General features: G+C 24.4%; 1 protein-coding gene across 1 annotated transcript in view; it reads left to right on the forward strand.

Moving 5' to 3' along the window:
* Positions 1-4,674: 4,674 nt before the first annotated feature.
* The window catches only part of LOC142230699 (cytochrome P450 4d1-like), a 31,342-nt gene continuing 18,193 nt past the window's right edge, over positions 4,675-17,823 (forward strand). Inside the window, exon 1 of the mRNA XM_075301330.1 lies at positions 4,675-5,381. Within this exon, the coding sequence (XP_075157445.1) occupies positions 4,820-5,381 (562 nt within the window). The 5' untranslated portion in view covers positions 4,675-4,819. The remainder of the gene's footprint in view (positions 5,382-17,823) is intronic.

Consider the following 17,823-nt stretch of genomic DNA (forward strand, 5'->3'; position numbering starts at 1 on the left):
CAAAATTTTCTATAGAAATAGAATTTTGATAAAATTTTCTATAGAAATAGAATTTTGATAAAATTTTCTATAGAAATAGAATTTTGATAAAATTTTCTGTAGAAATAAAATTTTGACAAAATTTTCTATAGAAATAAAATTTTGACAAAATTTTCTTAGAAATAAAATTTTGACAAATTTAACTATAGAAATAAAATTTTGACAAAATTGCCCAATTTGACAAAATTTTCTATAGAAATAAAATTTTTACAAAATTTTCTATAAAAATAGAATTTTGATAAAATTTTCTATAGAAATAAATTTTCACAAAATTTTCTATTGCAATAAAATTTTAACAAAATTTTCTATGGAAATAAAATTTTGACAAAATTTCCTATAGAAATAATTTTTTTTTGACAAAATTTCCTATAAAAATAAAATTTTGAGAAAATTTTCTATAGAAATAAAATTTTGACAAAATTTTCTATAGCAATAAAATTTTCACAAAATTTTCTATAGAAATAATTTTTTTTTGACAAAAAATTTCCTATAAAAATAAAATTGTGCCAACATTTGCTATAGAAATAAATAGTTTTGACAAAATTTTCTATAGAAATACATTTTTGGCAAAATTTCTATAGAAATAAAATTTTGACAAAATTTTCTATAGAAATAAAATTTTGACAAATTTAACTATAGAAATAAAATTTTGACAAATTTAACTTTAGAAATAAAATTTTGACAAAATTGCCCAATTTGACAAAATTTTCTATAGAAATAAAATTTTTACAAAATTTTCTATAAAAATAGAATTTTGATAAAATTTTCTATAGAAATAAATTTTCACAAAATTTTCTATTGCAATAAAATTTTAACAAAATTTTCTATGGAAATAAAATTTTGAAAAAATTTCCTATAGAAATAAATTTTTTTGACAAAATTTCCTATACAAATAAAATTTTGAGGAAATTTTCTATAGAAATAAAAAAGAAATAAAATAAAATTTTGACAAAATTTTCTATAGAAATAAAATTTTGACAAAATTTTCTATAGCAATAAAATTTTCACAAAATTTTCTATAGAAATAATTTTTTTTGACAAAAATTTCCTATAAAAATAAAATTGTGCCAACATTTGCTATAGAAATAAATAGTTTTGACAAAATTTTCTATAGAAATACATTTTTGGCAAAATTTCTATAGAAATAAAATTTTGACAAAATTTTCTATAGAAATAAAATTTTGACAAAATTTTCTATAGAAATAAAATTTTGACAAATTTAACTATAGAAATAAAATTTTGACAAAATTGCCCAATTTGACAACATTTTCTATAGAAATAAAATTTACAATAACGATTGAAGAGAAGCCAACAATAACAAACAAAAAGAAATAACATTTTTACAAAATTTTCTATAGAAATAGAATTTGGATAAAATTTTCTATAGAAATAAATTTTCACAAAATTTTCTATTGCAATAAAATTTTAACAAAATTTTCTATGGAAATAAAATTTTGACAAAATTTCCTATAGAAATAAATTTTTTTGACAAAATTTCCTATAAAAATAAAATTTTGAGGAAATTTTCTATAGAAATAAAAAAGAAATAAAATAAAATTTTGACAAAATTTTCTATAGCAATAAAATTTTCACAAAATTTTCTAAAGAAATCATTTTTTTTTTTTTTTTGACAAAATTTCCTATAAAAATAAAATTGTGCCAACATTTGCTATAGAAATAAATTGTTTTGACAAAATTTTCTATAGAAATACATTTTTGGCAAAATTTTCTATGGAAATAAAATTTCGACAAAATTTCCTATAGAAATAAATTTTTTTGACAAAATAAAATTTTGACAAAATTTTCTATAGAAATAAAATTTTGACAAATTAAACTACATAAATAAATATTTGCCAAAATTGCCTAATTTGACAAAATTTTCTGTAGAAATAACATTTTGACAAAATTTTCTATAGAAATAAAATTTTGACATTTTCTGTAAAAGGAAATTGTGACAAAATTTCCTATAGAAGTAAATTTTTTTGACAAAATTTCCTATGAAAATAAAATTTTGGGAACATTTTCTATAGAAATAAAATTTTGACAAATTTGTCTATAGCAATAAAATTTTCACAAAATTTTCTATAGAAATAAATTTTTTTGACAAAATTTCCTATAAGAATAAAATTTTGTCAAAATGTTATTGGAACAGAAAATTTTCTATAGAAATAAAATTTTGACAAAATTTTCTATAGAAATATAATTTTGACAAAATTTTCTATTGCAATAAAATTTTGACAAAATTTTCTATTACAGTAAAATTTTGACAAAATTTTCTATAGAAATAAATTGTTGACAAAATTTTCTAAAGAATTAAAAATTTTAACAAAATTTTCTATAGAAATAAAATTTTTACAAAATTTTCTATTGCAATAAAATTTTAACAAACTTAACTATAGAAATAAAATTTTGACAAAATTGCCTATTTTGACAAAATTTTCTATTGAAATAAAATTTTGACAAAATTTTCTATAGAAATAAATTTTTTTGAAAAATTTCCTATAAAAATAAAATTTTGAGAAAATTTTCTATAGAAATAAAATTTTGACAAATTTTTCTATAGCAATAAAATTTTAACAAAATTTTCTATAGAAATAAATGTTTTTGAAAAATTTCCTATAAAAATAAAATTTTGAGAAAATTTTCTATAGAAATAAAATTTTGACAAATTTTTCTATAGCAATAAAATTTCAACAAAATTTTCTATAGAAATACAATTTTGACAAAATTTTCTATAGAAATAAAATTTTGAGAAAATTTTCTATAGAAATAAATTTGTGACAAAATTTTCTATTGCAATAAAATTTTAACAAAATTTTCTATAGAAATAAAATTTTGATAAAATTTTCTATAGAATTAAAATTTTTTCTCATATTTGTATGTAGATCTTTTAACAAACAATATCCCTACTAAGACCCTTGGGTCAAAACAGATTTGCCATTAATCATCCCACTATATGAATTTTACTCAATTTGTTCTCTTTTTATAATTTGTTTCTATTTGTAAATATCAATTTAATCGTTTTTAGTAGACAATGTAATGAGAGATGTTTTCCAGTGTGGTGGAATTTCTATATAAAACCCAGCATCATTGCTATTCATTCATTCAAGCTATATTGATTCCAATCGGCGAGTAGATGGTAACCAAAGACAATACACTTTAGAAGAAGGGAAATAGGCTTGCGTCATACCAAATGTTGCATTGACGGCGCTAGGTCCATACATGTTTGAAATGTTTTCATTTGCATTTTTTTAAACGAAAAACTTAATTTTTTGAATTGAACAATGTTAAATTTTGAGCAATAAATAAAAAATTATATTTTCCCGTTTGTTCCAAGATATTTCCAACTCTTAATTTCTTTTTATTTGCACTTTAATGTGTCGAACCAAACATGTAAACGACAAGTAGGGACCTAGCGCCGTCAATGGTTTGATGTTCTCAGCAGCCAATTTCCCATCTTCTAAGATGTATTTTCTTTGGTAGTAACGCGAAATGTTCTTGTCAAACGGGATAATATCCGTCTTTGATAATTTCCATATAAGGGAATTCATATTTCTTGTTATTGTTGTGGTGTTCTCCACAATATATGGAATATATTATTTCAAATATAAGCTCATAATTGAGGCAATTCGAAATGTACCCGGAGCACCAACATTGCCCATTTTGGGCCATGGTCCTCATTTTTTGTTTAAGACACCTTTTCAAATTCTCGAGGCAATTACATACATAATGGAAAATTACTCGGGATCTATGAAAATCGTAAAAGTTTGGTTTGGTACCGATTTAAATATGCTTACCTTTAATGTAAAGGATATCGAAGTGGTGTTGGGTGGAATGCAGCATCTGGAAAAGGCAAAAGAGTATACATTTCTAAAACCTTGGTTGGGCGAAGGTCTACTGATTAGTCATGGCCGCAAATGGCACACACAAAAAAATTTCACGAAAATTTTTCCAATTAAAATTTTAATTGAGTTTTAAAAAATATTCAATTAAAAATTTAATTGATTCAACAAATTTTTTAATTGAACCAAAAATCAATCACAAAAATAATAGTATCAATTAATTTTTTAATTGGATCAATTAACTTTTTAATTGATACTATCATTTCTGTGATTGAAGACATTTCAATTAAAAATTAATTGGATCAATTAATTTCGTGATTGAATCAGAAAAAAAATTTTTTGTGTGCATCAACACCGTAAAATCATAACTCCAGCCATTCATTTTAGTATTCTCGAAGATTACGTGAGTATTTTTGAAAAACAAAGTCGAATCCTTCTAGACATTATGGATGTGGAACGTCGTAAGGGGGACCAGGCAGGATTTTGTTTAGAACATCGCATAAATTTGTGCACCCTGGATATTATATGTGGTAAGAAATTGTAATTAACTTAAAGTTTCCATCTTGATTAAGAAGTCAATTGTATCAATTAATTTATTAATTTAAGAAATTGTCAACTTCAATTAAATTTTTAATAGGAAAGATTTTGGTGATATTTTTTTCTATGTAGAAAATTACATTATACTATTTTTGAGTAAAATCGTTTAATCGTGACTCGCTGCTAGCCGTCACAGTATTCCGTCGCGGATTTCTAGATGGACCTAAACAAGAGTGCAATCGCGTATCGTCTATCGCTGTGGTTATGTTTACACACTGAAACGAAGAATGTTCGACGTCAACTTGATTGTCATATGTGGCTCAGTGTGTTATTCTTATCGGTGTGCGAGAACCAAGTTCAATGGTTCATCGAAAGTGTGCGCTTTCAATAATTAATTTAAAATGTATTTTGCTTATTTGATATTCACTTTATGTTCGCTGGTGTTCTTAATATTTATACCCAGTTTAAAAAACTTCGTTAGAGCATGGAATCTATCAAAGAAATTCCTCGGTCCCAAGCCTTTACCACTTTTGGGTAATGCTTTTCTCTTTTTCGGATGCCAACCAGAAGATGTATTCAATATTATTAAAACTATAATGCTGGAATATGGCGATACTATAAAATTCTGGTTTGGTTGGCAATTAACAATATATATGGCAAATACCAAAGATTTGGAAGTGCTTCTAGGCACTACAACTTGGTTGACAAAATCTTTTGAATATGGTTTACTTGCCAATTGGTTATGTGAAGGTTTATTACTGAGTAAACCAGCTAAATGGTTTAAACGTCGCAAGATATTGACGCCGGCCTTTCACTTCAAGATATTGGAACAGTTTATCGAAGTGTTTGATCGAAATTCTCGCTTGTTGATAACAAATATTAGTGATGTAAGCGAAATGGATAATGAATCAAGAGTTAATGTGGGCAAATGGATTAATTTGGCCACATTGGATATTATTTGTGGTAAGTTGGAAAAAATATATGTTTTTAAGTTTTATTATCTATGTTTTGACGGAGCATAGTGTCTGGTATCTATACTGAACATAACATTAAATTTTATAGTAAATAGTATGAATATGAACCCTTCATTCATGTAGGGGAAAATTAAAATATAGGCCACAGCCTGGAGAAGACAACAAACTTGCGTAATTTATAATTTTTCTATAGAACATTTTGTCACAATTAGAAAACTTTGTCCAAATGTTATTTCTGTAGAAAATTTTGTCAAAATTTTATTTCTATAGAGAATTATGTCAAAATTTTAATTCTATTAAAAATCGTGTCACAATTTTATTTCTATAGAAAACTTCGTCAAAATTTTATTTCTATTTAAAAAATATGTCAAAATTTTATTTATATAGAAAATTTTGCCAAAATTTTTATTTCTATAGAAAATTTTGTCAAAATGTTATTTCTATAGAAAATTTTGTCAAAATGTTATTTCTATAGAAAATTTTGTCAAAATTTTATTTCTATATAAAATTTTGTAAAATGTTTATTTCTATGGAACATTTTGTCAAAATTTTTATTTCTATATAAAATTTTGTCAAATTTTTGGAAAAATTTTATTACTATAGAAAATTTTACTTCAATAGAAAATAGAAAAAATTTTGTCAAAATTTCATTTCAAGAAAAATTTGGTCAAATTGTTTTTTTTTTTTTTTTATAGAAAATTTTGCCAAAATTTTATTTCTACACGGATGAAAAAGACTGTTTTTCATATGTTTGGCTATAAACATTATATGTTTGGAACACAAATTTTTAAACACAATATTTTTGAGTGCAAGCATATAATGTTCATAAACTAGCATAACATGTTTGGGACATATATGTTAATATGTTAGAACATATTATGTTTGGGACATAAAATGTTTTTAAATATAATATGCTTGGATGCAAACATATATTAATTTAGAAATAGCCTATAAACATATATGTGTTTAGTAGCTTGGAGCGCTATTTAACAGGGAGCGATATTGAATTAAGTTGGTGGTTGTTGCTTGTTATTACAAAATTAACATTTTATTTTTCCTTGGGCAATTGATCAGCTACTTCTTTGATCCTTACAAACTGTGTGGTCCGCTGTTCGAATCCCCGTCCGGCAAAAGGTAAAATTAAAATAAAAAATAAATCATACAATTGAATAATTTCTTCTACAATGTTTGTATTACAGAAAAAGGTGCTAAGAACTAAAAAATCTCGTTGAAGTGAGAAAGATGTGGGGGAATATACAATTGGGCAGAAACAAAATTTTGAGCATTCAGGTCGAAAGCCTATGTTGTTAGCACCTATATTACCTGTTTATTTTCATAATTCATTATGATTGTAAATATATAAATAAATAAAATTTTGAGCACAATATTTTTTGGGAGAATTTTTTAAGCATATAATATTTTTGGGTGCAAAATGCTTCCAAACATATTATATGTTCACATAATAACATATTGTTTTTTGGAAGACAACATTATTGAATTTGGATGCAAAAATACAAAATGTTTGGAAATTGACTACCCAAACATATATTGTTTAGACCAATATGCTTTCAAACATATTATATATTGGAAGAGATCAAACATATAAATGTTTGGACAATAGCCAAAAATGTATATGCTTGAAGCAAAATATGTTTGGGAGTATATGTTACAGAAGCGATTTTTTGTGAGCGTGTATAGAAAATTTTTTCAAAATTTTTATTTCTATAGAAAATTTTTCCAAAATTTTTATTTCTATAGAAAACTTTGTCCAAATGTTATTTCTAAAAAAAATTTTGTCAAAATTTTATTTCTATAGAAAATTATGTCAAAACTTTTATTTCTATAGAACATTTTGTTAAAATTTTTATTTCTATAGAAAATTTTGTTAAATTTTATTTCTATAGAAAATTTTACTGCAGTAGAAAATTTTGTCAAAATTTCATTTCTATAAAAAATTTGATCAATCTTTTTTTTATAGAAAATTTTATTCCCATAGCAAATTTTCTCAAAATTTTATTTCTAAAGAAAATTTTGTTAAAGATTTATGTCTATAGAAAATTTTGTCAAAACTGTACTTCAATAGGAAATTTTGTCAAAATTTTACTTCAATGGAAAATTTTGTCAAAATTTCATTTCAATAAAAATTTGGTCAAATTGTTTTTTTTTTTTAGAAAATTTTTATTTCTACAGAAAATTTTGTCAAAAGTTTATTTCTATGGAACATTATGTCAAAATTTTTATTTCTGTAGAAAATTTTGTCAAAATTTCATCTCTATAAAAAATTTTGTCAAAATTTTATTTGTATAGAAAATTTTGCCAAAATTTTTATTTCTATAGAAAATTTTGTCAAAATATTTTTTCTGTAGAAAATTTTGTCAAAATTTTATTTCTATAGAAAATTTTGTCAAAATTTTATTTCTATAGAAAATTTTGTCAAAATTTTATTTCTATAGAAAATTTTGTCAAAATTTTATTTCTGTAGAACATTTTGTCAAAACTTTTATTTCTATAGAACATTTTGTTAAAATTTTTATTTCTATAGAAAATTTTGTCAAAAATTTTTTTTATAGACAATTTTGTCAAAACTTAATTTCTATAGAAAATGTTGTTAGAATTTTATTTTTAAAGAAAATTTTGTCAAAATTTTATTTCTATAGAAAATTTTTTGTAAAATTTAATTCCATAGAACATTTTATTTCTATACATAATGTTGTCAAAATTGTATTTCTATAGAAAATTTTGTCAAAATTTTATTTCTATAGAAAATTTTGTAAAAAGTCTATTTCTATGGAACATTTTGTCAAAATTTTTATTTCTATAGAAAATTTTGTAAAATTTTATTTCTAAAAAAACTTTTGTCAAAATTTTACTTCAATAGAAAATTTTGTCAAAATTTTATTTCTATAGAAAATTTTGTCAAAATTTTATTTCTATAGAAAATTTTGTCAAAATTTTATTTCTATAGAAAATTTTGTCAAAATTTTATTTCTATAGAAAATTTTGTCAAAATTTTATTTCTATAGAAAATTTTGTCCAAATTTTATTGCTATAGAAAATTTTGTCAAAATTATATTTCTATAGAAAATTTTGTCAAAATTATATTTCTATAGAAAATTTTGTCAAAATTTTATTTCTGTAGAACATTTTGTCAAAACTTTTATTTCTATAGAAGATTTTGTTAAAATTTTATTTCTATAGAAAATTTTGTCAACTTTTTTTTTATAGAAAATTTTGTCAAAATTTTATTTCTATAGAAATTTTTATGAAAATCTTTTATCTATACAAAATTTTGTCAAAATTTTATTTCTATAGAAAATTTTGTCAACATTTTATTTCTATAGAAAATTTTTTGTAAAATTTAATTCCATAGAAAATTTTATTTCTATACATAATGTTGTCAAAATTGTATTTCTATAGAAAATTTTGTCAAAATTATTTTTAAAGAAGAGGAAGCACGCTCAAAATAAAACCCAGCCAACTTCACTCAAATCGATGATTTGAAGGTGGCAAAGGAAAAGAGAGATGTTTGTACGAATTTATTTCGGCATAAGCCGGCTATCAATGTAAAGCCTTTTTTCGGAGGGTTCAAGTGTGGTTTATTGTTGGGTTTAATGAACTGCCTGAATTTATTCTGATAATTGGTTGATAGTTTTGCTGCAAGTAGAGGATGCTGATGAGGAATGTGGTAATTTCGAAACGTGCGTCCATCCAACCATCTTGCAGTCTATAGAGCTTTGCCCATATAAAATTGACAAAGACTATTTTCCTCTGTTGGTTAAGCTACACTTGTAGTTTAGTCAATGTATGATTTTAAGCTGAAATAAAAAAAACAACAACAACAACAACCATGATTAAAGAACAAAACCAACAATAACAAAACAAAACGAATGAAAAAAAGAAGAGGAAGCACGCTCAAAATAAAACCCAGCCAACTTCACTCAAATCGATGATTTGATAGTGGCAAAGGAAAAGAGAGATGTTTGTACGAATTTATTTCGGCATAAACCGGCTATTAATGTAAAATTTTGTCAAATTTTATTTCTACAAAAACTTTTGTCAAAATTTTACTTCAATAGAAAATTTTGTCAAAATTTCATTTCAATAAAAATTTGGTCAAATTGTTTTTTATAGAAAATTTTGTCAAAATTCTATTGCTATAGAAAATTGTGTCAAAATTTCATTTCTATGGAAAATTTTGTCAAATTTTTATTTCTATAGAAAATTTTGTCAAATTTTTATTTCTATAGAAAATTTTCGTAAAATTTTATTTCTATAGAAAATTTTGTCAAAATTCCGTTGCTATCGAAAATTGTGTCAAAATTTCATTTCTATGGAAAATTTTGTCAAAATTGTATTTCTATAGAAAATTTTGTCAAATTTTTATTTCTATAGAAAAATTTCGTAAAATTTTATTTCTATAGAAAATTTTGTCACAATTTTATTTCTATAGAATTCTTTTGTCGAATTTGTATTTCTATAGAAAATTTTATCAAAATTTTATTTCTAAACACAAACAAAAAAATATTTTCCTTTCTAATGAAGATTTTTTGAAAAACATTATCTTTAATATTATTTGTGTCTAAATCTGCTTTTAATAGAGTAGGTCGTCATTTAATGGAGTATATCTCCTGATAATGGAAATATTCGAGATAGTAATTTCTCAAATAACATAATGATAGCCGAATTTCACGGTAGCTCGAAGATAGAGTCCAAGATAAAAGCTTGCATTTATAATATATATGATTATTTGACCATGACCATTTAGGTTTAGTTAGTGCAAAATGTTTATAGCGAATTGTTTGTTCGCCGCTTTGGCCAAAATTCAAGAAATCGAATTTATAGGTCTATTGATTGGCCTAATTCTTGCAATTGCCTATGGCATATACCATTTTAAATACAAACATATGATTGAGGTTACCCGAAACATACCATCACCACCATCATGGCCCATAGTGGGTCATGGTCATTATTTTATGTTCAAGAAACCCCATGAAATGGTACAAACAATACAAGAACTGGGAATACGTTATGCAAAACCTATAAAATTCATTAAAATATGGCTTGGTCCTGAATTGAATATAATTACAGTGGATCTAGAGGATTTGGAAATAATATTGGGCGGTGTTCAGCATTTGGAAAAGGCTGGTGAATATAAGGCATTGCACCCTTGGTTGGGGCAGGGTCTTTTGGTTAGCCATGGCCGTAAATGGCATCAACGCCGTAAAATTATAACACCTGCATTTCATTTTAATATTCTGGGAGATTTTGCAGAAATTTTTGAAAAGGGCAGCCGTATTCTATTACAAAATCTCTATGGGAAATATCAAATGCAAACGAATGAAGGATTTTGTTTGGGAGACCTTGTAAATTTGTGCACATTGGACTCGATATGTGGTAAGAAATATTTTAGATAACATTATTTTCTTTTTCGAGACGAAATAGTGCACTTTATTTTTTTGATTTTTAGTGATAAATCTTCCGGATGCAAGAGAACTTTTTATATAAACGTTAGAAAATTTTGTCAAAATTTTATTTCTATAGAAAATTTTATCAACATTTTATTTCCATAGAAATAAAAATTTGTCAAAATTTTATTTATTTAGAAAATTTGATCAACATTTTATTTCTATAGAAAATTTTGTCAAAATTTTATTTCTATAGAAAATTTTGTCAACATTTTATTTCTATCGAAAAATTTGTCAACATTTTATTTCTATAGAAAATTTTGTCAAAATTTTATTTCTATAGAAAATTTTGTCAACATTTTATTTCTATACAAAATTTTGTCAAACTTTTATTTTTTTAGAAAATTTTTTCAACATTTTATTTCTATAGAAAATTTCGTCAAAATTTTATTTCTATAGAAAATTTTGTCAATATTTGATTTCTATAGAAAATTTTATCAAAATTTTATTTCTATAAAAAATTTTGTCAAAATTTTAATTCTATAGAAAATTTTGACAACATTTTATAGAAAATTTTGTCAACATTTTATTTCTATAGAAAAGTTTGCAACATTTGATTTCTATAGAAAATTTAGTGAAAATTTTATTTCTATAAAAAATTTTGTCAAAAATTTATTTCTATAGAAAAATTTGTCAACATTTTATTTCTATGCAAAATTTTGTTAAAATTTTATTTCTATAGAAAATTTTGTCACAATTTTATTTCTACAGAAAATTTTGTCTACATTTTATTTCTATAGAAAATTTGGTCAAAATTTTATTTATATGGAAAATTTTTTCAAAATTTTATTTCCATTAATTTTTATGGAAAATTTTGTCAACATTTAATTTCTATAGAAAATTTTGTCACAATTTTATTTCTATAGAAAATTTTGTCATCATTTTATTTCCATAGAAATAAAATTTAGACAAAATAATTTTCTATGGAAAATTGTGTAAAAATTTTATTTCTATACAATATTTTGTCAAAACTTTATTTCTATAGAAAATTTTGTCAAAATTTTATTTCTATAGAAAATTTTGTCACAATTTTATTTCTATAGAAAATTTTGACAACATTTTATTTCTATAGAAACTTTAGTCAACATTTTATTTCTATAGAAAATTGTGTCAAAATTTTATTTCTATAGAAAATTTTGTCAAATTTTTATTTCTATAGAAAATTTTGTCAAAATTTTAGTTCTATAGAAAATTTTGTCACAATTTTATTTTTATAGAAAATTTTGTCAACATTTGATTTCTATAGAAAATTTTGTCAACATTTTATTTCTATAGAAAATTTTGTCAAAATTTTATTTTTATAGAAAATTTTGTCAACATTTTATTTCTATAGAAAATTTTGTCAAAATGTTTTTTCTATAGAATTTTTTTGCAAAATTTTTTTTCTCTAGCAAATTTTTGAAAAATTCGATTTCTATAAAAAATTTTGTCAAAATTTTATCCTATAGAAAATTTTGTCAAAATTTTATTTCTTTAGAAAATATTGTCATAATTTTATTTCTATAGAAAATTTTGTCACAATTTTATTTCTATAGAAAATGTTGTCAACATTTTATTGACAAAGCTTTATTTCTATAGAAAATTTTGTCAAAATTATATTTCTATAAAAATTTTGTCAAAATTTTATTTCTATGGAAAATTTTGTTAATATTTTATTTCTATAGAAAATTTTGTCAAAATTTGATTTCCATAGAAAATGTTGTCAAAATTCTATTTCTATAGAAAATTTTGTCAACATTTGATTTCTATAGAACATTTTTTCAAAATTTTATTTCTATAGAAAATTTTGTCAACATTTTTTTTTTCTATAAAAAATTTTGTCAAAATTTTATTTCTATAGAAAATTTTGTCAACATTTTATTTCTATAGAAAAATGTGTCAAAATTTTATTTCTATGGAAAATTTTGTTAAAATTTTATTTCTATAAAAAATTTTGTCAACATTTTATTTCTGTAGAATAGTTTGTCAAAATTTTATTTCTATAGAAAATTTTGCAACCTTTGATTTCTATAGAAAATTTTGTCAAAATTTTATTTCTATCGAAAATTTTGTCAACATTTTATTTCTATAGAAAAATGTGTCAAAATTTTATTTCTATGGAAAATTTTGTTAAAATTTTATTTCTATAGAAAATTTTGTCAAAATTTTATTTTTATAGAAAATTGTGTCAAAATTTTATTTCTATAAAAAATTTTGTCAAAATTTTATTTCTATAGAAAATTTTGTCAAAATTTTATTTCTATAGAAAATTTTTGTCAAAATTTTATTTCTATAGAAATTTTTGTCAACATTTGATTTCTATAGAAAATTTTGTCAACATTTTATTTCTATAGAACATTTTTTCAAAATTTTATTTCTATAGAAAATTTTGTCAACATTTTTTTTTCTATAAGAAATTTTGTCAAAATTTTATTTCTATAGAAAATTTTGTCAACATTTTATTTCTATAGAAAATCTTGTTAAAATTTTCTTTCTATAGAAAATTTTGTCATAATTTTCTTTCTATAGAAAATTTTGTCACAATTTTATTTCTATAGAAAAATTTGACAAAATTTTATTTCTATGGAAAATTTTGTTAAAATTTTATTTCTATAGAAAATTGTGTCAACATTTTATTTCTTAGCAATTTGTTTCAAAACTTTGTTCCTTTGGAAAATTTTGTCGACATGTTATTTCTATAGAAAATTTTGTCAAAATGTTATTCCTATAGAAACTTTTGAATAAAATGTTGACAAAATTTTATTTCTACAGAAATTTTGTCAAATTTTTATTCCTTTGGTAAATTTAGTCAAAATTTTATTTCTATAGAAAATTTAGTTAAAATTTTATTTCTATAGAAAATTTTGTCAAAATTTCATTTCTATAGAAAATTTTGTCAAGATTTTATTTCTATAGAAACTTTTGTCAACATTTGATTTCTAAAGAAAATTTTGTCAACATTTCATTTCTATAGAAAATTTTGTCAAAATTTTATTTCTATTGGAAAATTTTTAAAAATTTTATTTCTATATAAAATTTTGTCAACATTTTATTTCTATAAAAAATTTTGTCAAAATTTTATTTCTATAGAAATTTTTTTTCAACATTTTATTTCTATAGAAAATTTTGTCAAAATTTTATTTCTATAGGAAAATTTTTCAAAATTTTATTTCTATATAAAATTTTGTCAAAATTTTATTTCTATAGAAATTTTTTTTCAACATTTGATTTCTATAGAAAATTTTGTCAAAATTATATTTCTATTGGACAATTTTATCAAAATTTTATTTCTATAGAAAATTTTGTCAACATTTGATTTCCATAGAAAATTTTGTCAAAATTTTATTTCTATGGAAAATATTGTCAACATTTTATTTCTATGGAAAATTTTGTTAACATTTTATTTCTATAGAAAATTTTGTCAACATTTGATTTCTATATAAAGTTTTGTAAACATTTGATTTCTATAGAAAATTTTGTCAACATTTTTTTCCCATATAAATTTTGTCAAAATTTTATTTCTATAGAAAATTTTGTCAAAATTTTATTTCTATAGAAAATTTTTTTTCAACATTTGATTTCTATAGAAAATTTTGTCAAAATTTTATTTCTATTGGAAAATTTTGTCAAAATTTTATTTCTATAGAAAATTTTGTCAACAGTTGATTTCTATAGAAAATTTTGTCAAAATTTTATTTCTATAGAAAAATTTGTCAAAATGTTATTTCTATGGAAAATTTTGTTAAAATTTTATTTCTATAGAAAAATTTGTCAAATTTTTATTTCTATGGAAGATTTTGTTAAAATTTTATTTCTATAGAAAATTTTGTCAACATATTATTTCTATAGAAAATTTTGTCAAAATTTTATTTCTATAGAAACTTTAGTCAACATTTTATTTCCATAGCAATAAAATTTTGACAAAATTTTATTTCTATGGAAAATTGTGTTAACATTTTTTATCTATTACCTCTTAGTTGAATATAATACCAAAATATTAAAAATTCTACTTATCTACCAAACAGTAAGAAATCTACCATTTTCGGTAGAATTCTACCAATTGAAAGCAAAATTTCAATTTTCAAAAAAGAAAATTTCGATCATAATGTGAACGTAGTATTGGGGCATTTCCACTAGTCTATTTCATATTCAATATTTTTAAAGTTTATCAATGAACTTGAAACCGTACTACACTTGCAAATGTCTTTTAATACACACACACAATTATATTGACACGCGTAAATCGCCCAGCGGGTAAATTGAGAAGTACCACAACAATCATGCCTCCATAACCCATGATTTTCGGATCCTTAACACATTCCCATATGACTTTTCTCATCATGCATGTTAAAATGGCTTACTTTTCATTTCTAAAAAATGCCCGCTAGCATTATTCTGTGCCTTCTTTGAGAATTGAAAAAAGAAGGACCTATATTCTTGTTATAATAGCGAAAATGCATTTTTTTATATAATCATCAAACAAGCATTTGTCGATTTTATGTGTCAACAAATTTTAACAGGACACGGTTTTAATCAGATCTGCCTGAAAACTAGAATTTGTTGCTATTTCGCAAGATTATTTATATTTAGATATAGGTCATATATTTCATCCGTACACTAATAGAAAAAATTACATTCCATAGTCGTGAAGAGACGGTGACAAAATGAAACGGTAACGTTCACAAAAAATCAAAACGGAATGTTCACAATTTCGTCCACGGGCGTTCACGATTTCATGAACGGCATTCGTTTTTCTTTGGCCATGAAAAGTCTTAAAATAATCGTTAGACGTTATTATGGCAACTCCCTCGGTGGTGCAATGTACTAAGGCGACTGTTAACGCATATGGTGCAGAAAATAAGGTTCGAGTCACGCTAGCGGAAATCTTTTTTTTAATTTTGTTTATAAAGTCGTAACCATAACGTTTTCAGATCATGAACGCTGGATGTTGTTTTGACAATGCATTGTGTCATTTTATCATTGTCAGATTGACACCGCCTGTTCTCAGTTTGACACCACATTTGTATTGATTCACTTTCATGAACGAATCGTTTTGAAATGAGCACGCCGTGCATGATTTTTTCTATGAGTGTAGAAAATGTTTTCTTGATTTTAATTCTAGAGCATGCAAGGCGCTATTTTCATCCATTTGTCAGAAATTTCTAAATTAGTGTCCCACCCCCATTCCAGTGTATTTAAAATAGAATATATTTTTATACCCTCCCCAAAATTTTCTATAGAAATTTAAAATTTTTGACAAAATTTTCTAAGGCAATAAATATTTGGTAGATTATTTTGTCTCGAGCGGCAATCGTGAATATGAACCGAAAAGGGTCAATTTTTTTGTGATTGGGGATCGGTTTATCTCGGGGCTATATATAACTGTAGATTAATATGGACCAATTTTGGCATGGTTATTATAGGTCAATGTACTAAATTTTAAACGGATCGAATGAATTTTGCTCCTTATAGAGGTTCCGGAGGTCAAATCTGAGGATCGATTTATATGGAGGCTATATATAATTATGAACCGATATGGACCAATTTTTGCCTGGTTGTTAGGGACCATATAATAACACCACGTACTAAGTTTCAACCGGATCGGATGAAGTTTGCTCCTCCATAAGGCTCCGGAGGTCAAATCTGGCGGTCGTTTTATATGGGGGCTATATATAATTATGGACCGATGTGGACCAATTTTTGCCGTGTTGTTAGAGACCATATAATAACACAACGTACTAAGTTTCAACCGGATCGGATGAAGTTTGCTCCTTCAAGGGGCTCCGGAGGTCAAATCTGGCGGTCGGTTTATATGGGGGCTATATATAATTATGATATGGACCAATTTTTGCCTGGTTGTTAGGGACCATATAATAACACCACGTACTAAGTTTCAACCGGATCGGATGAAGTTTGCTCCTCCATAAGGCTCCGGAGGTCAAATCTGGCGGTCGTTTTATATGGGGGCTATATATAATTATGAACCGATATGGACCAATTTTTGCCTGGTTGTTAGGGACCATATAATAACACCACGTACTAAGTTTCAACCGGATCGGATGAAGTTTTCTCCTCCATAAGGCTCCGGAGGTCAAATCTGGCGATCGTTTTATATGGGGGCTATATATAATTATGGACCGATGTGGACCAATTTTTTCCGTGTTGTTAGAGACCATATAATAACACCACGTACTAAGTTTCAACCGGATCGGATGAAGTTTGCTCCTCCATAAGGCTCCGGAGGTCAAATCTGGCGGTCGTTTTATATGGGGGCTATATATAATTATGGACCGATGTGGACCAATTTTGGCCGTGTTGTTAGAGACCATATAATAACACCACGTTCTAAGTTTCAACCGGATCGGATGAAGTGTGCTCCTCCAAGAGGCTCCGGAGATCAAATCTGAGCATCGGTTTATATGGGGGCCTATATATAATTATGGACCGATGTGGTCCAATTTTTGCATGGTTATTAGAGACCATATACTAACACCCAGTACCAAATTTCAGCCGGGTCGGACCCAATTTGCTTCTTTTTGAGGCTCCGCAAGCCAAATCTGGGGATCGGTTTATATGGGGGCTATATATAATTATGGACCGATGTGGACCAATTTTTGCATGGTTGTTAGAGACCATATACTAACACCCTGTACCAAATTTTAGCCAGATCGGTTGAAATATGCTTCTCTTAGAGGCTCCGCAAGCCTATATACGTAAAAGTGGTCCGATATAGCCCATTTTACCAATACCACCCGACCTACATCAATAATAACTACTTATGCCAAGTTTCAAGTCGATAACTTGTTTTGTTCGGAAGTTAGCATGCACACAAAAAAATTTTTTTTTAATTCAATCACGAAATTAATTGATCCAATTAATTTTTTAATTGAAATGTCTTCAATCACGAAAATGATAGTATCAATCACAGTTTTAATTGGGCATAGAAAAAATTCTTGATTAAAAATTAATTGATTTCATTACCAAATT

This window comes from Haematobia irritans, chromosome 3, assembly GCF_050003625.1.
Source record: "Haematobia irritans isolate KBUSLIRL chromosome 3, ASM5000362v1, whole genome shotgun sequence".
NCBI classification, from domain to species: Eukaryota; Metazoa; Arthropoda; class Insecta; order Diptera; family Muscidae; genus Haematobia; species Haematobia irritans.